A 26,833-nucleotide genomic window follows, 5' to 3' on the forward strand; every position below is an offset into this window, starting at 1 on the left:
CAATTTCACGCTAGTACCCCTCTTTAATTTACCGGATGCTCGCGAAAGCAAAGCCCTCCTCGCTAACTACAGAGCGTCTACCTAGTTTAATTTGAAGGAGGGTGCAGAGGGGATTTCCTCGCAAAATAATCCATCACGAATGAAATGGAGAAACAATTCCAATCCGCTGCTTCGATAAGGAGGAGGAAAAAATGGACGAAAGAGCGCGCGCGTCTATGAAAACCTAATGTAATATCTTGTGTATATGCAGACGTCACGTACGCGGTGCGTGTTCACAAGTGTGTAGCGAGAAGTGTTCGTGCCGAACACGTGTTCTCCGCGTTAATGCGTTACTCGCGCCGCGAGTAAAAAGACGTTTTTTTTTTCCTCCGTAACCGGCCGTACATATAGGCGACGCGACAATGTTAGACGAGCTCTCTCTCTCCGCTCTGCGCGACGCACTTTTACACTCGGCGACGATCGATTCACGTTCCTTTCGCTGATCTAATGTCATTTTTAGAAGCAAGTCGTCGTGATAAAAAGAAAAAAAAAAACAGCTTTACCTTCGCATGTCTTTGCTCTTCTTAATCTTCATCCTCTCAATTTTTTTTTGCTATCAAAAACGTATTTGAAGTGAATTTCTCTTATTATTCTTTCATTTAATATTTATTATTATATGTCTATATGTGACTGTGCGAAACCGAGAAGATGAACAGAGTGGGAAATAAAGATAATAACGTATTCGACGAGGAATGGCATTACTCGTGCAGTCGCAGTATGAATTACATCGGCGATTGAAACTCGTTCGTGTTGGTGCGGAAAGAAAAAAAAAAGGGAAGTAAGTGAAGACCTCGGGCTGTGTCGGAGGTGGTAAAATTTGCATATTAAATGGGTTGGGATTTATAACAGGTCGATGTCTTTCTCCTTCTCTCTTTCTTTCGAGCGATGCTAAGCAATGTATGCGCGATAAATAAAGAACGCTCTCGCGAAGTCTAGTTTGTGATGTGAATTCGCGCATATATTAGACTCTGCGGAAGGAGAGCGGCGGGAAAGAGAAAAAGATCTCGTTCAGAGCGAGTATAATTTTCCAAAACTCTCTCACCTAATTAAGTTGGCGCTCTTATTCGAGATCGCTCGCAAGATCGATCCCCTCGGAATTTTCTGGATCGCGCGTCTCCCGGAGGGTTACGTGTTGACTTTCGCGAACCGGTTCTCGGCGCTCTTGGACGGCAAAGTTATCGGCCAAAGTTATGTTCCGCTTGCGCGAATTTGTGCGTTCCGCGTGCCTCGTCGGCGCTTTTGATATACGAATACCTTCGTCGCGGCGGGTTCGAAGCCGGGACGGACACTTTGTTGCAAAATGGCCTTGGTAATATCTATTAACGGCGCCGGATTTAAAGGTCATTAAAAGATAAGTTCCCCGAAAAAGAGCGGTTCCCGCGTGGACGTTCAAGTACGAAGCGCAAAGCAAACACGAGGCTAATATAAAATTCCGTGCAGGACTTTATGCTCTTTATAGGCTCGTTTATTCCTCGATGTAATATTATATGTGCTCGTATCGTTGTATTGAAAATAATTATCCTACCAGAATTAGAACGCAATCTAAACTATTCTCATAAAGTTAAACGACTTCCATATAGCTTTATTATTCCGATAAGCATGGGAAATGATTATCGATAAATATTATATGTACATAATTATTCCCATTATATGTAATATTATAGGGACAATTATATGATATTTAGCAACCACGGTTTACTGTTTATTGGAATACTAAAATTATATGAAAGTAGCTTAAATTTACGAGAATAGCTTAAGCTTTAGGTTGTGTTCCAATTATGTGGTGATATAATTATTTCTAATACAATATATATTTATATGTTGCCTTATATAGCACTATAGAGACGAAAGTTAAAACAAAATAGAATATTGAAAATGTTTGCTTGGAATGTATCGACTTTATTTATAAATCTTTTTTTTAGAATAGAGACCGACACTTTGTAGAGAAACCCATTTGTCTTTGTTGTGTCAAATATCGTCTTCATTTAAATAAGCATTCTGTTTTATTCTCGCTCAGTCGGGCGATAAACTCACATTTATGTTACAGTTAAACGTATATAAAATAATGAATTTATGAGAGTCAATCGATGTGGAGATTCCGCGAAATATATCTCGATATGATTAATACATAGCAAAACATAAAAAAGCGTCATTTCTTTTTTCTTTTTCGCGAAACGTATCATATATAAAACACGAAATGACTCACCACCACCAAAGTCGATAATCGACTAACCGCGATAATTTGTCCGTGCGTTTGTATATCTATCTAAAAAGAGCCGAGCGCGCCTATATAGAGTCAGGGCGAGAGCGATGATAGCAAACACAAATTGGTGGTGGCTGGACTAATATACCCGAATATGATGAATGGTCTTTTATATCCACGGACGTAGTAAGGTGTTATGCGTTACGTTAGTGTTGAATTATTGCGTGCGTGGGGCACAATAACGCGGCCCCCGCGGGAGGGCCCCGGGGGCCCGACGATCGGGGTCTCCCTATACGTCGGTTCGTATATATATTTCAAGCTTTTACCCGCGAGAGACATCGAGATACGCGCGCTCGCTCGATCTCGCTTCTTTTTTTCTTTTTTTACTTCTGCCTTCGCGCGCGCGATTTTAATCGAGCCGCGTTACGAGCGAATCGAAAGATCAATCGGCATTGATCCTCTCGAGGATTTATGGTCTCCCCGACTCGTTATTACCATTCACGAAGTATAATAACCCGCGAAACAAACGACGGTTGGCTCTACGGTCGCGCATCATCGTGTGATACGTCATTTTTTCTTCTTTTTCTTCGACGTCGAGAATTTTTAAATTGGAAATCTTGCCAATTTTTCAAACTTATTGTTAGTAATGCAACATCGAACAATTCTCACGCGTCGTCTAGAGAGATTCAGTCAGTGTCAATGCGTTATCACTTTGAACGCTTCAATCATCATTTAGCATCTTTATCATTTGTAAAATACTAACACGCGATGGGGAAGGACGACTGGAAGGAGACAAACGGAAATGTTGATCCAATCGACTCTAATTATTGCTAGGGAGGTAGGCATAATAATAGCACTGTCTCAGACTCAAAGTTGCTCCACAAGCTTCATAGAGAAACGAAGAGGGGAGAGGAAGAGAGAGAGAGAGAGAGAGAGAGAGAGAGAGAGGAAGAGAGAAAAAGAGCGAAAAGAACAGAAGCCCTGACGCATCACTAGCGGGCTTGATTGATGGACGAGAAGTCGCCATGTTTATAATTAGAGCCCGACGTTTCCGGTTCACCATCTAACGCTTCGGAGGCCGCGATTCGCCGCGGATCAATTCTCTTTTTGAAACTCTCTACCAAAAAAAAAAGCAAAAAATTTCACGCTAAAATAGCTCCAAGAAACAAGGGAAGAGTTTTTACGCCAATTACGGCAGCCGGATTTATCGAAACTTTGCTCGGGAAATAACAATAACGCTATCATCAGGCGCGCGTGAGAAAACGTGCGATTTCACGGGCGTCGGTTGTTCCGACTCGTTGCTCGATTCTAATTTCGGTGCTTCGCGATGCCGGAGCAGATGCAACGTGTTATCGAACCTTTTAACCACGTGGACGTTTACGACGCGGCCGACTACGAAAATCCACGTGTGCAGGAAACGCGAGATGCGGGTCGGTGCTAGTCCGGGATAGTCACACGTGTATATCTTTCTCAACGGTCGACAGGTTTGAGCGGCGAATCCAAACAAATTTGCGAAATATAACGTTGCCGAAGAGAGTCGATTGAATTCGATTTACGATCACCGTCTTCTGTCGCTTGAACAGTGTATTTTTTTCCAAAGAGAGAAGCTGTAGAAGCAGCGTGATGGTGACGGGACGATATAAATGAGTCGAATATGAATTAGAAATATATAGAGAGAGAATGCGTCTCTGAATTTTTTTGGACGTACGAGATATTCGCTTTCTCACTTCCGTGAGATTGGCAAATATCGAGAGAATCTCGTGGGCGGAGAAAATTCTGATTAGTGAACGTGCCGTCCTTGGGAACACGCCATGGGAGAATGATCAATATTTGTAATATAAACTCGCGCATTAACGACGCTCCCTCGTCGAGGAATCACTGACAGACGTTGCGTTATTTTCGCACTCAATCGATTGATCAAGGTAATTCGTAATTAAAAATCCTTACCTTTCTGTTGCATGAAGGTGAACAGATTGTCAAGGAATTCCTTCCGATCAGGATTGTCGTCAAGTTCATAAAGCTGAAACAGAAAGAAGAAATCAAGATAAATGACTTGCGTCTTAATTCGTAAGGCATACACTGTATTGTCTCGATATACATATACAGAATGTTTCGCCACGTGTGTCATTTACGCAGAAATTAAATATATGCGATGACAGCGAGACATTCTGTGTATACGACAATGTATGCATCTCTCCATTCAAGTGATACATTGTAATTAAATTGCATTATACCGCGCATACATTAGATATAAAAAAAAGATAATAATGACAATCGCGAACGAATTTTTTTTACGTGTCGCGTGCGCCGACTTTTTCGTAAAAACGTGCGATACTCTTCTCATTTCCGATCGGGAGAAATAAAACGTTACCTCGCGGCGCAATAATAAAAACAGGAGTGAAACAAGTGTGCTCATAGCGACAGGCAGATTAGTTAGCTCCGATTATTAATGATTCCGTTTAACCTGCCTCATAACCCGAAACCCTCGCCGAGAAACCCGTACGAAAACCAAACCCCCTTCGGGCTAGCGGCCCGTATTATCATATTTGTTATGTACGATGTGCTATATCTAATCTGAGACCTCCTAATTGCTTTTATAATACGAGTCCCGTCCACCCTCGCTCGCTCCCCCTCTCACCCCCTCTGCCCCTTCTGGTCTATCTCTCCCGGCAGTCTCTTTTTCTCTCGGCGCGCGTTTTCCGCTCCGCACATCCCTTAAACGTTCATTAGACACGAAGCAATACCGTAGTTTCCTCTTTACTCTTCGCGATTCAACTCTCGACTCGCGTACATTTACTCGCGACGATAAATTTCATTCGACTAATCGCGCGCTGTTTCGCAACACACGCTGTCTAACCCAAGGGTGAATGATAATTAATTTGCTGCCTCAGTGAGCGCGAGGCAGCGAATTCATCCTATTCTAGTTTTCCACCTGGCGCACTTATTAAAGTAACAATAAGAGGAAAGATAATTTCGATGATTGCGAAACGAAGCGAGTATATATTAGTACTCCTTCAGTGCTCGATGACCGCTTTTTTTAAATTACATACTTGTAGATCAGACAATTTTCCTAATAATAAAGTATCTGTTTGAAAGAGAGGTATACAGGCTAATTAACTTCCCGCATTCGAGCCGACAATCTAAAGTCTAATTGATAACCTTCGCATTTCGTTAGCGATGATGTAATTAACGAAGATATCGCTGCGAGGCTCGTTCGGTCGAAACGCGGTTCGCGGTTCGAGAATGGAAAGAAAGTAATACGTTAAAACGCGGCAGCGGCCGCGTGTGAAGACGTAAACGTCAACGCCTGTCACGGGGAAAAAATGCCGAGCGCGCACGAGATGTACGGCGACAAAACGAAATATGTAGGATATACGTATGCACGCACGCACGATGCTGCAGAGGTTTCTCATCGGTGGCAGGTGCTTGGCGATCCACACTGTGCACCACGTGCAGCGGGATTGTTAATCGACGTTAATCAATGAAAGAGAGAGAGAGAGAGAGATCGCCGTTCGTCCACTTGGGTTCAATTTTCACGACGATCTCCCTCATCTCCCCCCCGATCTCGCCCATTACACCCTTGACGAGATGAAGCAATGAAGGAATGAGCGAGAGATCGCAGGAACGAAGAAACGAACGGATGGACGGACAGCATTTCTCAAGGGCCATTTTGTACCACTTTCTCGTGTTTTTTCTTTGGCTACACGAGCGATGAGCTCGTTAGGGGCAGAGCCCCGGAGGGAGAGGACGAAGTAAAAGGCAAGAGAGAGGTGGGGACCGAGAGAGGGTTCAAGCGAGGTATATTGATTGATCTACAGTTAAGCGGACTGACGGCGGCCACGTGAGGCTCAGGGGGAGAGAAGAGTAGTTCTCTCTTCCTCTCTCTATCTATCTGTCTGTCTATCTCTCCTCCACTCGCTCGTCTTCCCTGCGTCTACGCCCGCGTGTTGTACCTCACTACCGTGGTAAAATAAAGACGGGGCAACGGAATTTGCTCTCGATGATGCATGCGCCACGGGCTCCGCCCTCTCCTTCTCTCATCCACTGACGGCCGGTGAATAATAATTCCTGATACGACCGTCGGTTGATCGGACGACTTTCGTCCCGGGCAAGCCAACTTTGCCGATGATCGATGTACGCGCGCTTAGTAACGCTAACGGACTCGAAGGTGCCGTGATTATATGTGTACATACAGGGTGTACGGGGCGAATGGGCGATACTCGCCTTCAACATTTTTATCGTTCCTTTTATCCTCCCAACAGATTGTCCATTCGCCCGTCTTAGAAGGTAATCTATTCTCCGCGACGAAATTTTTACAACAGAATTTTCCATTTATGACTTTACATGTCGCGTTTAATAGTTGAGCTGTGATAAATGATGGCTAATGCAAAATTTCGATTTCGAATTTCATCGACGAGTACATTAAATATTCATAGGCACCAGAGAGAGTAAGACATCCAGTGTGTCACGAATTAATCGCACTCCTCGAATCGTGAAGATGGTCGAGTCGATTTCTAAGCTTCCTCGTTCCGGTCTCTTCGCGCGACGAATTTTTACGACCTCGAGACGCGAAACGCGAAAGGTGGTAAGAAGAGCTTTCTCTCTCTCTCGTGGAGTACGCATCGCTAGTTTAACGAGCAACGATTATCGATGCGCGACTTTTTCCACCGTGTCGGAAATCGAGATAGCTGTTTTCATCCGCTTGATAAGGAATACCGATAGCTTTGTTTGTAATGTATCGCGTAACTGCGCGTGCAGTTGGCAAGATGCAATAAAATCGTAAACACATGTTGCCTCGAAAATCTTTGGCTCGCCAATTTTCACATGATAAATCAGAGTAAACGTCTAAAAAAAATACATTTTCATATCGCATCTCATAAGTCATTACCGAGGACGAAAACCTCTTTCGCAATGTACGTGTGCGATATTTTCAAGTGTACGTCTCACGCTCCCCTGAAACGGATAATGATAATGATAATGAGAATTTTCATACGTGAGTCTCGCCGAGTTTCGCTCGGAAAGAGAAGGGACAGAATAAGAGAGGAAAACCTGGACCTACACACACGCGCCGACTTATTATCTTAATTACATAATTGGGTCCGTGTACCTGGAAAAATTACGCGCGGGTGAGATATAATGCGTCACGTCGCATCCGCCCCCGCGAACGTGCGCACACGAGGGTTCGACATCCGGCCGTAAACCTTTTTTAAGGGTGCGTCTCGGCGCGCGAAACGGAAGCGGGCGCAGCCTTACGTAATCAGCCGACTTTTTTTTCTCGTCCAACTCTCGGGAGATCGAGACATCGGATAACAACCCGACACGACCATGAAGAAATGACATCTTCGTGCGAAGACACACGATGACCTTCGTCACGCTGCCGTGATAACACGTTATTGGTTCGAACGTTGACTCCGCCACCAGGGACGCGAATCTATTCGCATATCTTTTATAATTCGCTTTATCAGCTCTAGTCGAATTTTTTACTCCAATTTTCAGTTTCATTTTTCATTTATGGATTCGATAAATTTATTTTGTATGTATAATAATTAATATTTAATCTCAAAGAATTTTGATAGATTTACTTTAGATAAATATTATGATCCTACCGTGTATCTTAAATAGGCAATAAAAAAATTAAGTTTTAAATCATTTTAAAAAATGATCTGACTGTTTAAAATAGCTATTAAATTAAAATCGAGGGTAGGAGAAAAATTTTGGCTCGTGCGACTATCGTATCTGAAATCTAACATTAAAAGAGGATACTATAACGGTATTTAATAAAAATAAAGCTGACATTTTCGTTGCATATCGGCTTAATTGGGCTCGTAACCCGACAACTTTTATCGTTGGCCTGAGAGTTATAAAAATGATATAAAAAGGAAAAATATGTATATATAGCCGGTGTACACATTGCAGCATACTAAGGGTACGTACACGAAGGGCGGAACGACTAATTTATAGACTAATCTGCGTCCTTTGGGCCCCTTTGTGAGAAGCGGTCGGAATTATTATTAAATCATTCCTCGATACGTTTTAATTCGCCCGATCCCGCGGCAGGTTCGCCTGAATTACGACACAAATGTGCGAAGAGAGATAAAAATTTTATCGCCCGGTCTTTTCGACGGTATACTTACTTTTGACGGTACTTTGAGGGATTCGAGAGATCGTTAAAGCGCAAAGTGTAGTATGATGCAATTCCGACAACAGGAGACTTTATCTTATAAAAATCTTTCACGAGCGTAAAGTTTCGAGCGCATAAATATGTAAAAGAGAGAATTCGATATATTGATAAATAAAAACAAAACATTTTTAAGCGCTTCATCGTTAAGTGACGCAAGTGAAATTATCGTTTTATACAAAAAAAAAGAAAGTCCACAAAACACTCGACTGTCGATGTGTATGTGTGTGTGAGGGACCATCTACTCTCTCCCTCATTTAAATCGAGAACGTATAAGATTTACAACAAATTTCAAGGCGTTTTCTCTTTATTGAACAGGGCTTCATAAACAAGTTTTCGGTTAATCTCTACCGAGGGCGAACACTTGTCTTAATTCGTGCGATCGTCTTAATTAATCAGTGACGAAATATCTTTCTCGGAGCAAAAAATACCCGCGTAAGCTGAATGAATAAAGGACTGAACTTGAAAATCGCTCTCTACGAGAAGGAAAAGTCCGAGCATGCTCGTTTCGTCGGCGATAAGCGTAAGATGGTATCCGGTGGAAACGGCCGAATCTTAAATGGGGGATATCGAGATCGAGAGCGGCGGGTTATACGAGCGGCCATAATAGCTGCTACCATTACCCGCTTCCAGGACATTAAAGATAGCGAGGGCAATTATAATCATTATGACGCCGAGCGGCGCGTATACAGTGCCGCGTGTGCGTTACGCTCCTATAAAATCTCCGTAACATCCTGAGGCCCAACGTGAGGCCCAACGTGAGGCCCAAGAGAAGAGGCCCGGCCCTCCTCTCCCTCTCTCTCGCTATATCCAGCAAAACTCCACCCGCGCTGGTTATCGTATCTCAAATCGCCACGCTCTAAGACGCACATACCTGCAGATCTTTGGAAAAGTTCCTTAAGAATCCTATATAAAGTGCGACGATAAAGAGATGGTAAGAAACGCGTAAAAGCGCGGCGTAAAGCACGTTATTGGAGTATATACCTTTTTGCATAAATTTGAAGATTTTGTAAAATTATATAAAATGTTGAGAAAGAATTTTTTCGAAAAAAATTTAGAAAATTACGTGTAGACTTTATTATAATTTATCATAGGCCATTTTTATTTCGCTACTTGCTTGTTATTTCAGTTAGTTTTTAGGTGGTATATATTGAGCAGTTATGCAATAATTTTATATATTTGAATAAACTTTGTATATTATTCTTTCATTACTGTGAAAATTTATTTTATTTGTTTTACTTTATTTATCTACGTGCTTCCTGCGGCGGAATTATTTTTGCACGTAGGCGGCTAGATCACACTGTCTGGAAATGGCTCTGATGATATGAATTATTTGTTTGCATACGAAAAATACTTAATGAAAAATTGTCGGATATTAACGAAAGACCGAATCTTAAAAATATTTATGTCTTTCTAAAATTGTTTTGAGAAATAATCCTTTTGATGCAGATTAACGAAATATTTTTTTTTTCTTGCTAATTGTACCAATGACATAACGAAAAAAAGTAGTAGTTTTGAGAAAATCAAGTAGACTCGACGAAATCGCCAAGATATCGATATTGGTTTTGAACGATAATTGTGTATCGGGATGAATGCCACTCTAGAATAAAAGTAGAGTGTAATACCGACAATCGCTAGCTTTGTAGGAAACGAGAAAATGCGAGGCGGAAACCGATTGGTGCCGTCGCTTTCTCGAAATAAGGGGATCCACTTCGCGAATTCCCATTATAGGGACGAAATCAATCGGCTTTATCCCACCCGATATCGTCTCGCGGGAAGAGAAAGAAAGAAAGACCCATCCTCTCCTCTCACACCGTTGTGTCCTTGAGCAGGCTCTAATCCGAATGAGGTTTCGCTCGTGTCCGTTCGTCTTTCTTTGAACAGATCCAGCTTCGAACGAGCTTCCAAGTGGAATCGCGTTGACATTAACCTGCCGATTCATCTTCGCTGTCCTCGAAGCTTTCTTCCCACATTTGTGTCTATTTTTTATGTTTTGTTCATTATTGTTTCATTTATTTTTATTAAAGAGCAGAAGCAGACTTGCGAGCAACGGAGAGTTGCACGCATAAAAGTTGATTCAGAATAGATCATTGGATCATCGTGTAATATTCTCATCAAGACGAAATTGACTTGTTAAAGGCCGTCGGATAAATTTCCACAGGCTCCATTCAACACCGAAATGCAATTGCGAAAATAGCCTCTAAGAATAATCAAGACTCGTTGCGACAAAAGAGGTAAGAGTATTTACGAGAGAGATGAGGGACTCTCTCTCTCTCTCTCTCTAGCTCTCTCTCTATGTGAAGCCAGATGTCGGCGTCGACAAAGAAACGTAAGAAACGAAATACTACGTGTCCCTTTGCGTCCTCCCGCGTTCTCTCTCTCAAGAGCGAGACTCGATACAGTCACAGATTTTATGCTCGTAGCTGGAAATATTAAATCGCACCTAAGCACGTTTTATGTCGGCCGCCTAATAATCTCCGACAACTGACTTTGACTTCTCCCTTCCAACATCCAAGCACTCTCCCACTCTGCTTTTTCTCGCCCATGGTCCTCCTCGCTCTATGCGTTTCGTTTTTTCGCTTCTCTTCCACCTTCTCTCACTCGCCGCTCTTAAACGGAGACCACTCTCTCTCTCGCGAGCGAGGACCCTCTGTGGGCGGCCAACGCGCATCCACCCGTGGCCTATAAACCCTTTAAATGTTTCGAAAGGGCCCCCTGGTTTACTCTGTAACGCTTTCTAACGCTTGATCCCTTCCTTCGCGGTTGCCAATCCGGAATATACATAAACTCGAATAATCTATGCCGCGCTGGTCACGGACTGTCGCGTCATGAGAATCGATCCGCGAAATCGAAGTCGATCGGGAGCGATTTTCGAAACGGACATATATCGACGTTGTTTTATTACCTCGTTGCGCGATTAAAATTTTCGAACAAAATGGTTTCGTGACATTTGGCCATGGACGTAAACATCTATCTTGGATCCTTCGAGACGAGCAGCGGAGACGGAAACCGGAAACGCAGCGCCTGCGTTCAGCCGTTCGTTACTCGCGGTTAATTCGCTCGTAAACGTCGACAAGGGGAAAAAGAATGCCCTGTCCCCTCTCCCTTTACCCCCCTGATCGTCGGGCGTGCAATTTCACGGCGACCGCGGTGTGATCGGGGTTTCCAGACGTGGCGAAGTCACGTCCGCGCGATGACAAATTGTCCAATAATAATCGAACGTACGGCGAAAGAGATTGTTGTTTCAAGAGTCGTACCCTATACCGCCATCGTATCTCCCGATATACGATATGAAAATAAACGCGACACATGTTGGCGCGCGCGCTAATTCAATTTAGATAATAATAAACTCCGCGCTCTCTACGGCTAATATAAATTAGCCGACGCGTTAGTCATCTTATCGCTCTACTACTCTTCCTCTTTTATTATCGCGTCTCGACGATTCGACAAACGACGCTATATTCGCAACTAATATATCTCCGTGTGTATGTGTATCGATACTCCTTATAATGCTCGTTTTTTTTCACACCTGCACGTCGACGTAACAGGATCGTAACGAGACGTCCTCCGTCCAAGATTTATTTACGTCCGACGCGTTCTGCAATTTAATTCAGTAGCCCGTTCAATTTGATTTCGATATCGCGATAAAGGCAACGCGCGCGCACGATGGCATCCTTTCGTTTCGGAGCCACACCTTGATATTGGCTATCTATCGTCGCGATGAATCCTTCTGTCTACATTCGTTCGGAGGGTGTGGCAACAGTCGTAAAAAAAAAATCCTATAGATATAATAGTAAGTTTGATTCGACAGTAGCGTAGTTAGAGGTCTCTCTAAAGTGGCGGAATTATTCGAATGGGAAATAAAATACCGATTATAGAGATTGGAGAAGGCAGAGTTAATTAAATAGCGGTTACTGCTGACAGACGGAGGAAGTTTAGCATCGTACACCGAAACTCTATCCTTGGCATTTTGCCTTGCGACAAGCACAAAGTTCCACCAACGGGAGGGGGTGACGTTGTCGCACGTACCACGACTGAGGGACAGGGTTAATATAAGTCAAGAAACTCCGCGGACGTTTCCGCTTGTCCCGACACGGAGCGAGAGATAAAATTACGCGGTATGCGAAAAGGGTGTACGCGTCGGGGATCGATTAACCTGGCGACGTTTGACGTAAAATACAGCTTCTAAGTGGCATTCGACCGTACGCGTCTGTGGTCCAGTCTTTTTCTCTCTCTTTCTATCCGGTGTCTTGCATACCGAATACGATATGCACGAAAGAGAGAGATGCATAGGTCGAGAAAGAGGAAGAAACGAGAAAGAGAGAGAGGAGGGAGAAAGAAAGGGCGAGAAAAAGAGAAACGGGGGTCTCACCACACACACGGTACGGATCAAACGGAGCTGTGAGCTTCGATTATAATAAATCAAGACGTAAATAATGAAGGGACGGATGGCTCCGAAAGCGGACAACGGAATGGTGGAGCTGCGCGAGGAACGGAGAACGCGCGATCGAAGATCGCGTCGCGACTGCAAAACCCGCGGCCGTGAGAGGGTCGTAACGGGTATTAATGTCTCTCGCCCGAGGGATATCGGGATATCTCCCTTCCTTCGCCGAGCTTCATCTCATATCGTATGCGAATGGATGTGTTTAATGCCGCGCGCGCCCGAGTCAATTAACTTTGGCGAATGATATTCGATCTGTATAGGCGAGTTATCGCTGCGCGTTGTGATATTTTTGCGACAAGATCGTAGATGCAGACAGACAACTCTCGATCGCATCCGTCGAGAGTCGTCGACATTAATTCACGCGCTCGTCCAGGAATGAGAATAATACTCCCACGCGAAAACAGCAAAGGCATTGTCTACCGTATCCATGAAGTTACTCGGGCTCAGCCATGAGAAGATTATGCGTCTGGCTCGAATCGCGTATTAGACGACGAGGTGAAAAAGATGGAAAGGGAGAGAGAGAGGAAGAGGAGAGGCAAGAAAGCCAAAGACGAGGGAGGGAAGGAAACGCGCTGCTACAAGCTCTCTTATTAACGAGGAAGCGAAACAACTCGCACCGCGACGCTAATCGAACAGGCACACAAAACGCACCGTTCCTCTCCGTATGGCCGTATCAACGGCCATCTTTGTTCTTCACGAGCGAACCGTAAGACGCGGTATGCCTGATGAGAATTTATCGAGGTATATGTTTGCTAACGTAGGAAATTCGACCTCGTTCGTTAAAGAGAGAAAGAGAGAGAGCGAGAGAGAAAGGAATTACCATGTAATCGCTTAAAAATTTCATCATTTTATAACGATTGAAAAATTTTACAAGTCCAATATTGATCATCAGCACTTGATGCGGAGATGGAGATTTGCGAGAAAGTCATCCGTACTCGTAAATATATCCGAAATTTATAAATACCCTTGTTTTGTACATCATTGATACCTAGTCGTCAAGGCGCTGAGCATCACTGAACGCCGAACGACGGAGTGCAAGACAATTGTGATACATAGAGCGGGGGCAATGCGCTTCGAGTAATGGTATCAGCTGCTGTTGCGTGTAGCCGCTAAAGAGAGCGTCCAGTGGCGCTCAGCGCAAACGTGATCGCCAAAGAGTGAGTCGTTTAACGAGGCGGCGGTCGGTCGGTCGCGACGAGATCTCCGGCACAGAGACGAAGGAGGTGATGGCGGGTGGCGGTCGCGGTGGTCGCGGGATAGGTAGAAACGAACGCGACGAAGGTGGCCGAGAATGGAGACGACGGCCGGCGTTTGCGAGAGGAGGCAGTTAGCGCGTGTTTACACGACAGCGCTATGTAGCCGGCGACCTCACAGGGCAGTCTTGACTCGAGCGGAGAGAACGTTTCTATTTGTTCGGACACCTCTCTCGCTCTCTGTCTCCCGTCCGAAGGTCTCCCTCCTCTCTTTCTCTCTTTTTCTTTCGTTCACTTCTGCCCCGTTCTGGCAAAGACAACTCTCCCCCCGTCTTTCTCCGTCTCTCCTTTCGCCTCCCCTTCAGACTTTCTTCCTTTAAGCGTCTGACCGCGTCTAAGGCAGTTCGATCGGTACGTTTGATGAAACGCGTCAACATTGTTCGAGATTTTATCCACTTTATTTTTGTCCCCTTGTGAGGATTGATATTTTTGGATGCATCTCGTAATTTGGAAATCATCTGCATTTCCGCGGAGCCTCGCGATGTTCCTTCTTCTGCCTGCATCGATGTCTCCAAGCAGCGCACGACGGTTATCAAAACTCGGCTCGATATCTCGTTCGTTGAGCTTCCGAGTCTCGGCATTGTCATAATAGTCGGTTTATACTTTTATAGTAATGCGGAAAAATATAAAGAAACGAAGGTGGCGGCACACATTTTACGTGGTATAGCATAAAAATGGATTCGATTCGCTCGAGAGACGTAAATCCTGAAAATTCCCGCCTTTTACGATTCAGGTGGGAAACGGGCTCTAAAGAGTCTTTTCTTTCCGATTTACAGATGTATCACGGATGGTGTAATGTTTTTATTAATAACTTTAGTGCGTCGTATCGCGTCGCGGTTTTTTTCTCGATTAGTACTCGTAAAAATTGTCGCGTCATTTTTATCAGAGCCATCTTTGTCATTTTTATAAGTTGTTACAGCGACGGGGAAACATCTTAGGGAAAGATATATCCATCGAGACCTTCGGCAGATCGTATCCACAGGAATTAGGAGGCTGAACGATGGACCTTTATGTGACTTTATATCGATTTTATAGTAGAGATGCGTAGACTACTACAGACACGATAATAACGATCTTACGATGCTGATTAAACGATTACTAGAACGAAGAACATTTAATGGATCGTTCGACTTTTATCACATCCCTTTACGAGACCCTAGGAGACGCGGTATATTTCACATATTTTAACGCGTTCCTATGCACGAGTGTAAGATGACTTTCCTGAAAGGAAAATCTTGGGAAAATAAGATGTAAACGAAAAAATGCTATTTGAAGAAAAGAAACTTAAAATTGACTTAAAAAAAAAACATAATATTAAAAAATATATCTTTTGAAAGACGGACAAAGTTTCAGAAAATACATACCGACATTCCATCTCGATTTTCAGATATCTGTTGAAAAAAGATTCAATGTAATAACTCATTGTTTGAATTCAGGTAACCAACCGTTTCCTTTTATCCGATTTTCTTCCTATTTATATCGCCGAACTTATTAGTCTATATTTCTTGAAGGTTAAGTGGCGCGTAATGTATTCCCCTGCGATCATTTGTCATACAGACTCTCGTGGAAGACGAGGCGACAACCAGTCTCGCTGCTTCAAAGATTCGTTTTCAAAGGATTTCGAGGTATGATATTGTATTGTGTGAGTGAGTGTCTCTGAAAAGGGATATAACGTCGTCCGGAAATCCATGACCGTGCTTCTCTTTTCGAGTTCCGACAAGGAAGAGGGTATTATAGAGCAGCAGGAATGCTTCATGGTTTATGGTAAAATTAATGAAATAAGAAAGATGCACTATGACGAATGTCACGTCGTCAATGCAGCATCGAGAGATATGATAAAGTGCAACATCGAGATTAAGAATCGTAAAGGTTTGAAAAAAATGACACAAACGGGAGTAAAAAAAAAAAACCCATAATGTAATATGTTATAAACGAGCGAGGAATTGGAAATTTCTCTCATCGGACCGAAATATATATCGTTTCAGCAGATACGTTTTAAGATTTCGATCAAATTATAAGTAGAAGTATTAATATCGAGTAGTCGAAGCTTTCGAGAAGAACGCTTCGAAGAAAATGGAGCCATCGAAGCCGGTGCAATTCGGCACCTTGTGCTTTTGTATGCATCAGCGGGAGCCTCGCCAAGAACTGGCTGGTGGGTACCAGGTGTGCGTGTGTCCGCGGTGATATTTCACCAGTCATAAAAAAACGATTAGTCAAGAGAAGCCGCGGTTCCCTCTTTCCCGCGCGCACGCGCGTGCGCAAGAGAGGGAAAGACAAAGAGAGAGAGAGATGTGTCCTGATCTTTTTATATTATAACATCGTGCCGCGCTCATTTGTTAGAAATAAAACTCTCTCCCCCGCTCTCTTATACCAGCCACCTAAGAGAGAACCAAGCGCACCGCCGGGAACAAAACTTACACGCATGCAACACGCACACACATACACGTCCATCTCTCCTTCTCTCGAACTCCCGAGTTATGACGCGTTTAACATATAAATGAAAATCAGGCCTATAAAAGTTTAACGCCCGCGATTATCTGACCGGCCGAAGTTCTTTTCGCCCAACCCCCGCTTCCCTCCCCTTCTTCCCTTAGCTGCGGGTGCCTCCTTTCCTCTTCTGCTCATTTAGGAACTACTCCCCTGGACGGTGGATTCTATTTCGGCTCCTTTCTCTTGCGCCTTTATATGATAAAACGACAGCGTAAGCTACTATATATGTCTCAGCAGAGTATATTATTAATAGTAATAGCAGAGAGAATTAGGAGTAACAATATAGTGTAATTTTCTTTGTACATCTTTTCTCTAAGATTATTAAGATTTATCAATTGTATTCGTAAAATTTATAGAAAATAATTTGCAGAATTATTGCACACTTAATAACATTATTATTATTTTAATTGATTTAAAATCATTTAAGATCACTTAATGAATTTAAGATCATTTGAACATCGCATAAATTGTTTACAATTTACTGATATGTTTCGTGCAAATGGTAGTTGTGCAAATTTCTCGAAAACATCGTGGAAACGTCATTCAGAAAGGAGTTTTGTCTTCAAATTAGAAATCGGATTACGTCTACTTGTCAAATGTCAGGTTACAGATTAGAGAATTTAATCCATCATTGTATATAAATCGCGCTAGTTGCATTGCATAAATGTTTCGGAAATATTTTTCTTTGATGTAAATCGGGAGCATAGAAGAACGCATTTTTCCCCACTTCGGAATCTGGTATTTGCGACACGGTTCATCATATTTATTTGTTCTATAATACCTTCTATATCCTTCTGTAAAGGGTTAAAGACCGGATACCAGGAATCTTTCCTTAAGCATTGATCCGATCTACAGAACACTTTTTAAAATCCGTTTGACTATCTCTCGCAAACAATATTTTTGGACTACCGCGCCATTCTCATGCAAATGTAGATGTATAATATAATAGATTCTATTGTAGATTTTCAATCCAAGTCTGCTTAAGGAGAGAGGGAGCCGCCCGGCTTAGACCAGAAATACCTCTGGATATTTTAGATTTAAATGATCCAAACGTAACCTGTCGTGCGTTTTCTATTTCAGCGAGGACAAGTGTGCAATTCTTTAATTTTTTGGCCTGAATCTTTTGTGTCTAAGAATTCTGGCGCCGATCTCAGGTATAAAGGGAGAAAAAAGGGATTGAGAGAAATCAGCGAAAGAAAAATGATCACTGTCTTTTATATTAGTTTCACGTGTTTCCACAACAAAAAATTTCACGCAATATATAATACATTCTAGTTTTTAAGCGAGATATTAAGTAAAATTATATTTTACTGATTTTATCATTTTTATTTTTTTCGCTCTCTCCTTCCTCTCTTTTCTTTCTCGTTTCTAGCTATATTATTCGAGATGCATCGAACAAGTTTTAAATCATTGACACTCAATATATAAAAGATTAAAATTGCACGGCATCGACAGCTTCACGTATACGACGAGGAATCGTCGAGTCTCGCCATCAAACCGCTTTTCCCACAGTATGACATCCGCAGGATTAATAGCATTCCGATCGTGGTAAAGACGATAGCGATGCTGCGGCTGATCTTCTCTCCCGTCCCTTCTTTCTCTCCGTTTAACTTAAAGTTTCCACGAACGCGAAACGGCGAACGTTCTCGCGGATCCCCGCAGGTTATTTTGAATATTGCATGCGAGGAATATATTTCGATTCCGGGAATCGAAGTTCGCCTGCAGAGCGCGATTATCCAGCCCGCCGTCGAGTGCAATAACAGATTCTTCCCCCCGTCTTCTCTCGCATCGGTATACGGACTCCTTGCTATCCGCTCGGTATCTCGGTATGCGTGCTACGCGAGAATCATAATCTCTTATAACCGAGAGATGATCGAGAGGGATGAGAGACGTGAGAGAGAGAGAGAGAGAGAGAGAGAGAGACGTCCGTTTATATTCTTCTCCGCGCGATCGTGCGCAATTGTATGGCGCGGTTTCGTGTCACGAAGAAGAAAAAATCGGCGAAACGCGAATATAAACACTTCACCCGGGATATGGCATTGAATCTCGCGACGCGGCACGATTTGGATTATTTTTAAAAAAAGGCGACCGGTTCCCCGCGTATAATAGTGTGTATAGCATATATAAACACGTTGCCATAATTGGAGTAAGATCGGCGAACAATTTTTGTCGCTTCGAACGTCAGGGATCGGATGTCCGTCAAGAATAACCGGAATGTGTGGTTTGAACCGACCGAGAATGTAGGTACGCTTTGTATATCGCGACTTTCCCGTCAATCAATGATTGGATATGTGCTTAAAGATTTTCTCCCGAAATAAGATTAATAATTGTAGAAAACTGCAATTTAAATGAAAAAAACTAAAAAGTATTTTTATATTATTCATCTTTCTTTCCGCAGACTTCGAATATTTTCTCTAGTCGAAATTGTTCTCCTACTTTCGGTATTTTGAAACTTATATATATATATATTTAATCTATAATTGTGTCGGAAGCTTTTGTTTTAAATATCTAAAGGTGTGCTCCGCATTATTTTCACTTTTTTCACTTTAAAGCGCGAAAATTCTTCGTCTTAATTCCATTTATCATTTTAAATGAAGCGTCACGCACCATTAGTAGGAAATTGTTATTGCCTATTTGAGATACAAAAGTAAGAATTGTATTGAATACAATACACAATTCCTAAAAATAGAACCTATCAAAAGAGATAACAGGGAGAAACTAAATAGAAAGAAAAACATTCCAGTCAGGGCATTTCCGGTTTTCGGGACGTTTTTCGTTGTCTCAAGGAATGTTCGAGAAAACATCTTTAAGTATAAGTTCTTACAATTATAGTATTTCGAGAGCTCCTTTAAGAAATATCGATTGTATTCTGAAAAAAAAAACGAATTCTTTGCGAAATGCATCATGAATAAGGTGCAGTCCAAAATTTTAAGATTACCGAAGATAGCCTGTCAGGCCTGTCTAAAACCTAATTAATCAAGCTGAAACTCGAATTAATAAGCCGTAAAAAAAATAGAAAATGTTATGCGAATAAAAACGTCTAAGGCGCCGCATAAATGTTTTAGATACAATTTGATCGATAGTGTTTGTTAAAAATTCGATACGGCTTTCTCCACGTATAATATTCAACGCGATTAAAAACATGTCATAGTCGAATATTATATCTTAAAGAGAAACGATGAAATTTTATTTCGTGCTAGGTCGAGAATTCTTTCGTAACAAAAGAAGATACATAAAATCGGTTAGTGAGACAACCCGGGTGAGAGATTTTCTACCTGCTGATCGACCGGGTGCGTACTTAATTTTATATGTTCCGTTTTGCTCTTTCCGCTCGCTCGGAAGACTCTCATCAAGTGCATAAGTAAACGTGAGTTAAGTAGGTGAGTACGAAAAATTGGGGTTTAGTGCCGTCCGCGTGTTCACCGTTGCGCTCGCACGAGCGAAAGTGCAAGTGCACGTACTTATGGAAATGTAAAAAATTTTCCCGATAAATAGACGTTAGACTCAACGCGCAAACACAATGAAATCATTTGACGCACAAACGTGTGCGTCATGTGTTGATCCCTCTCTCTCTTTCTCTCTTTCTATATATCGAGTGTCCCATTTTAAGGGACCCACTCAAATATCTCAGAAACACTGCGTTAAATAAAAAAATGTTTCCTACAAAAGTTGTAGGGTTTCGAGGGGGACATAACATAGTAATATTCATATGACCTTGGGCGGCGTCTCCAAGATCAAGTGAAGGTGAGAATAAATTTTTTAAATGGAAACCCATATTTTTTATTATAACATCTTTTTCTACCAATTAATTTGAACAACTTTTATCTGAAGCATTTTTTTATTTTCTTCAAAATTCATTCTCACCTTCACTTAAAGTTAACCTTCACTAACCTTGGAGACGCCGCCCAAGGTCAAATGAATATTACTATGTTATGTCCCCCTCGAAACCCTACAACTTTTGTAGGAAACATTTTTCGATTTAACGCAGTGTTTCTGACAATGAGATATTTGAGTGGGTCCTTTAAAATGGGACACCTGGTATACGTATATGTAGGTATATATATCGCCGAGTAATTATTACTTTTCGTAATTTCGCTTGGACGAGTCCGCACGAATCCTTTGGCACTGACATCGCGCGTCTCGATCTCGACGAATTTACGATTTATCTCTCTCAGCTCTTTGGCGAATCGGCCAAATTGGAATGTCGGAGACGCGTCTCGGCAATTTTTTTCCCCATCTCGTCCGGGAGAGATTTATTAACCAGCTTGACGAGCGTATTTTGATAGCGCGGTCTCGTAGCGTGATTTATCATTCGCCGCGTGCTTAGCGCGTTCGACATGACGTTATTGCGGCGGTTATTGCATATACCTATATATGCGCGCGAGCCCCGATGGCGCTTAACCTACCTACCTACCATACGATAGCGCACGCACGCACAATCGGTGCGTGCATATAGATCTCTCTCGGAACGCGCTTATATATACGTGGGCGAGCTGGCAGGCTTCCGTCACTTTTGCCGTCACCCACGCCTCGGTTCGCGCACCCCTTCCCCGCTTATTGGATTATCCGACGCGAATCGTAAATCTTGACGATGCGGAGTCGCCAAAGCCGTAAACATCCCCGTCGAATCACCCATCATCCTCTTCTCACCTTCTCTTTCCTCCCCCCCGAATTAACCCGACCGCTCGTAAATTCGTAGATCGAGAAACGCGACGAGGCGAGAAGTCAGCACCGGTAGATTCGAGTAAACTCTCGTCGAGGCAGAAAAAAATCGCGAGAAGTAATATAATTACTCGGAGATACACGCAAACGCCGCGTTGCGCCGAAATGAAGAGGAACAGAGAGAGAGACGCTAAAGAGAGAGAAGGGAGAAACAAGAGGAGGAAGAAGAAGAAGAGCGGACGGAAGAGGGTAGAAGGGGTGGACGGGAGGAGGCGAAGCGATGGCGTGATAAATGATCGAGTATTTAACACTCTTTACGGATTAGCATATAAACTACGGGCAGTCCATAGATCTTCGTGGCAACGCATTAACGGACGGAGGAGAGCAGAGCACACCGGGACTGATCTCCCTCTCTCTCTCTCTCTTTCCTCCATCGTGCCTCCCCCTTCGGACGTAACCGATCTCTCGAGCTACGTCGAACGAGTTATTGTTTCGCGATTCCCATCCATCCCGCTCCCGTTTATCCGTCTCTCTCTTCCCGCGAATGTCTCTCGCGAACGAGCCGTTAATTCAATGATAACCAACACTGGTAACGCCCAACCGATACCTCGTTTTCTTCACAATCGTAAAGATACTTCTTCAACGTGACATATCTATAAATGTTTGAACGTCAATTTTTATCGCAGACGCCGTACATGAAGTAGATATATTCGGCATTAATAAATAGTCGCACTAATCTATTCGTCACGACGGGACGCGTAATGCCTCCCCCCTCACTCTCTTAATGTATGCACCGCGTATATCACGAAGTGGATCACCGCGAGCAGATAGATAGATATAGATACGCCAAAACGAGAAATCGATAAAGCGATACACAAAGCTGTTACGAACGAGCCACTTCCGTTCGAGACGTTTCCCTTACTCGGATGTTATATTATCCGCAATTAAGCCCCTCGAAGGGTCGTCGAGGCGGCTCAACGATCCGCAACCGATCCCCCCAACCCGAAGGAAGGGAGAGCCCCTTAATCGGCCCGCTAATAAAGCGAGAAAGAGAAAATGACGTGGTTACAACGGCGTAGATAAAAGTGAGATTTGCTGATTAATTGATTAGGGAGGCGCCAAAGTCCGCCCCGCGCATTATACGGGGCCCCGAGCTCGTACCCCGTCATTAAGGGCGCTCCGTCGCGAGACGCGCCCGTTACTTGCACGATATATACCGTGTATATCACGCCACGCATCGTATATAACACGATTCCCTCCGATGCTTATTCGTGAGAATACCGGCCCCCTTGATGGGCCCTGTATATGAACCCTTGAGCGACAATCCTTTTCCGAAATCGCGCGCATCTTTGATCCGAGATAGCGTATTCGCGCGTGAAATGCTCTTTAAATGCTCTTGTAATGATATGGAATTATGTGACATCATTGCAGCCTTACAATTAATCGAAATTTTGCTCCTATTTCTCAATTTTCTTTTATGGATTTTTTTAGAGGATTTCAATGGGTTTATTAATTTATATAAAAATCAAACTGCTACTATATTTTCCTATATGTAATACTTTCAATTAGAGATTTAAAAGAAAGGCTAAATTATCAAAGTAGATGTTTAATTGAAAAATTTGATAAAAAGTAGAAAAATATTGACTGGGATTAATAGTATAAATTAATAAAATATATCAAAATTTTGTGTTATCCTGCATTAATAAATATACATGTTGATGGCTACTTATTAATTCATAAATCTAAAACAGAATCTCTGATATATTTCATCGAATGCATGTGTTAGGATGTAAACAAAATTTATTTAATTCAACAAGAAGTATTTCATAAAAAAAATTCAAGTGATTTCTCGCTTCTAACATTAGGAATCTTCAATTTAATTAATAATAAATTTCAGAGAAAGATCTTTCTCGAAAAAAAATGTATATAGCGCAGTTGATCAATCGCGTGATTTCTGGAATAAGTCGCGAAATTGACGGGATTGTTGAAGCCCCAGTGTGTCGCGAATCAATATACATATGTACGCACATGTGTCAAACGAATTCGCGAGCGGCGCGTTTGTTAGCATCTCGCATCTCGGTCCGATCAAAACAGGAACAAGCGTAAGACGTGCTTCTTCGAGGACCCTACTAAATCGTTGAACGCCACCAAAGACCGAAATGTTTACTCGTCAAGCGAAAGGAGCGAGAGAATTCTCGGTAGGCATAAAACTCGGTTGATGTACGCCAACCGGGCTCAGATCAAAGTCGCGCGCTTTCAAACAATGTTAGAACCGCGCGCTGCACCCGCGTGTCTCTCCAGAGATCGGTGCTCTCTCGCACCGTCTCCTTTAGAATCTACTCGTACGATCTTTGGAGATCGCAATCTTATATCGACACATCTCGCGATACGTCAATATAGAGTATCCCCTCGGTCCCCTTTCGTTTCTCGACGTAGAGAATCGCTTAAGGGTGCGGCTCTCGAGTCGGACGGAAATCGGCGATAACCGAGCGACTGCGGCCGCCGATCGTTAATAACGTCCCGACGGAGCTATAGCGACTCCCCGGAATCGGGCGTACCGGCACGACGGCGCGAAAAGGGCACGTACGCGCGACCGAAGATTCGTGCTGAAAACAATGCTCGCGGTGTAATATTAAAGAGTCGGGGCCTCGCTGCGCGCGTGGCGGTGCACAGTCCGACAATATTGTTTTGTCCCGTACGAGCGCGGTGGTCACGAACCGGTGTATTTTCACGGTGTAAGCTTTTATCGTCTCCGTGCTCTCTCTCCTCAGCCTCTCTCGCGGCTGTCTCTCTTTCTGTGGGAGCCGTTTCCATTTTTCCAAGACTCGCGCGCGGATTCGTATAACAGTGTGTAGTTCAATTTACCAAGAATAGAAGGGAGAAGGAATGATATATTATTGTATACGATGTGTAAGAATGGAAGTAAGAATCCGTATCAGATGTAAGAGCGAATTTAATTAAAGCCTGAAAATGAGTGTAAATTAAGCGTCATAGTCGGTTTTAATAGCAGCATTTTCAAATTGATGATCAAGATTGATCGCGAATGAGTTTAATCCGCGCGATCGTACAAAGTATAAGACATTTGTAAAAGGTTCGACGTGACAACATAGTGCTTGTTGCGCGCTGTAACACGAGACCGCATTAAAAGCCCGGTCTCCCCTTCCACTTGTAAACTATTTCTTTTTTCGTAAATTTTTATTCGTCCTTTTACATCGTTCACTACCACCAACAGACGCACGTTTTCTTTCAGAGAGAGAGAGAGAGAGAGAGAGAGAGAGAGAGGATCATGTTCGACGAGATGAAGGCTTCAAAAGTCAACACTCTGTGCAATGGTTAAGATCATCCGAGTTATGATGAAATATTTGTTATTTTCCTCACCTCTTTTTCTCATAAGAGATTATATGAAGAGAAGGGAAAGAGAGAGAATGACGAAGAGGATAAAATCATCAAGATCATCTTTACGCAACAAATAGAAGTGTTGATGTAATTAAAGAACTAATAATTTAAATGAAAAATACATTCCAAACAAATCGCGAGGGGAAAATACTATTCGTATCTGCATTCCAACATCGCGCCACTTTTTCGGCTATTTATAGGACCGACACTGACGAGGCACGTTCGCTCAAGACGGAAGAATAGAGATCCCTTGGATGTCAATTAAAGCGAGCGAGACCTCGCTAGGGTACCTAACGCTCTCGAACGGGAAGCGACCGTAGATGTTTTGGTGGGAAAACGACCCGATGTCCACGAATGGCGAACACTAGTCGTCCAAATGCATGAGTTAATGGGCAGAGGCTAAATGTTGGCGCGACCTCGATCCAGCCAACGCACACGCGCGCACGTAATAATCGAGGGAGGCGTCAGCTAATTACGACGGGGGATCTCCTCTCTCTTGCGGTCAAAATTCTGGGTAACTTATCGTGCGATCGTGCGCACGATTTCACGGTCCTGGCGCCGGTGACGAGCGTCAAACTGCGCCGAGAGAGGATACCGGGTCGACACAAAACGGGGGTGACGGAGGGAGCGGCGTCTTCGTGCGATAACGATCTCGAAACGGCAGCGGAAAATGAGGGTGAGGGGGAGAGAAGAGAAAAAAAGAGTACCTGCCCTTTTATTCAGAGGCAGGTACGACAAGTCGAGACGCGCCCGGAGGCCTGATGGAATCGTTGCTTATACCCGTGTTTCCCGCAAGTTACGCACACACATATACCTACATAGAAACACGCACGATACCATTTTTGCGCGCGCATTTCTTGATACCAATGTTCGCAATGTTGGCGCGAAACTAATGATATGATAATAATACATTTTTTGATGCTGAATAATACAAAAGGCATAGCACGATAGGGCGTTCTTTTGCAGTAATGTGGTATAATGGCAGTAATTAAGAAAGAAGCGAGATAATAAGATAAATATAAGACAAGAAACTAACGATATACGACGAGTCGCTACGAGTCGTAAGAAAAGGTATTTTAAACAAACACTTTTACTTTTATTTTTTTTCTATATAATATATCGGTCGAATTTTCTATCAATCTTTCTAATTTTACCCCATCGGTCCGGAAAATTTACATAGACATATTAGAATTCTTATAACGCAAGAAATATTATTTTTATTGCTCTCTCTTCCTCTCTTCTTCTTCTTCGAAATTTAAATGGCTATTAAATACACATAGCAGTCGTTAACCTAGGTTGTTGACCGGATCGAGGTGAATGAATAACATTTTTTACAAACACGGGCGGAATTTAAATTAATCTAATTAATCAAATCCGCCTCTATCAAATTCAAGAGACTTTCGAGATAGCGATCTTCTTGCCTGGAATAATCGCGCGACTCAATAGCACTATATAATTTTTCCAAAACAAAGACCACTTGTTTTCGCAGCCGCTCCTCTTGATAAAAATAATGACATGATAATTAGACGCGCGAGTCAGGCAAGCGCGTCTGTTTCGGCGCCGCAGATTCGACTTAACGAGAACGAAATTAAAAGACGATTCGCGTGTAATCAAAGAAAGACGAAGGAAGGCATATAATAATCGCGATTATAATTGGTAAAATAATTTAACGATCTACATACAGTAAAGCTATTATACTCGAGGCGCGCAAGAAGGAAGGTAAGATCGCGATACCGAGTTTCACCGGGCGTATCGCGTTGCCACACGCGCTTTTCCAACCGCGTTTTAATTAGGAATAATTTTTCCCCGACGAAATATACGCGTTATATCTGCAAAGTTATTTTGATCCCGATCCTCCGAGAGGAAGTTGTACTACTGCGTTTATACAAGAGACGATAATTTTACATTCGCGACGCAATGAGGCCGTGTATTATATATATTATGTATATTAGATATGTGTACAAGAGAAACGTTTGAGAGAGAAAAAAAAAACGGCGAGCGACATTCTTCGGGATTCCACGTGCGAACGGAACGAATTGACGCGTTTTTCTTCTTCTTCTGATGCGCGGTCGCGCAGCAACGGTCGGGATAAAAGACGCGGGTCCGGGTGCCACGAACCGTATTACAGATTCACCTCGGCGATCTCTCGGACTCCACGTCCCATTATC

At 42.9% G+C, this 26,833-nt stretch overlaps 1 protein-coding gene across 5 annotated transcripts in view; it reads right to left on the reverse strand.

Annotated features, from left to right (window-relative positions):
• Retn (retained) overlaps positions 1-26,833 on the reverse strand; it is a 98,223-nt gene that overhangs the window by 20,516 nt on the left and 50,874 nt on the right. For all 5 annotated transcript variants that reach the window (XM_083045293.1, XM_083045292.1, XM_083045291.1 and 2 more), the window contains one exon: positions 4,190-4,262. In XM_083045293.1, the coding sequence (XP_082901419.1) occupies positions 4,190-4,262 (73 nt within the window). The remainder of the gene's footprint in view (positions 1-4,189; positions 4,263-26,833) is intronic.

The sequence above is a fragment of the Prenolepis imparis genome, unplaced genomic scaffold, assembly GCF_030444845.1.
Source record: "Prenolepis imparis isolate NDT839.2.m4 unplaced genomic scaffold, iyPreImpa1.0 SCAF_9, whole genome shotgun sequence".
Lineage (NCBI taxonomy): Eukaryota > Metazoa > Arthropoda > Insecta > Hymenoptera > Formicidae > Prenolepis > Prenolepis imparis.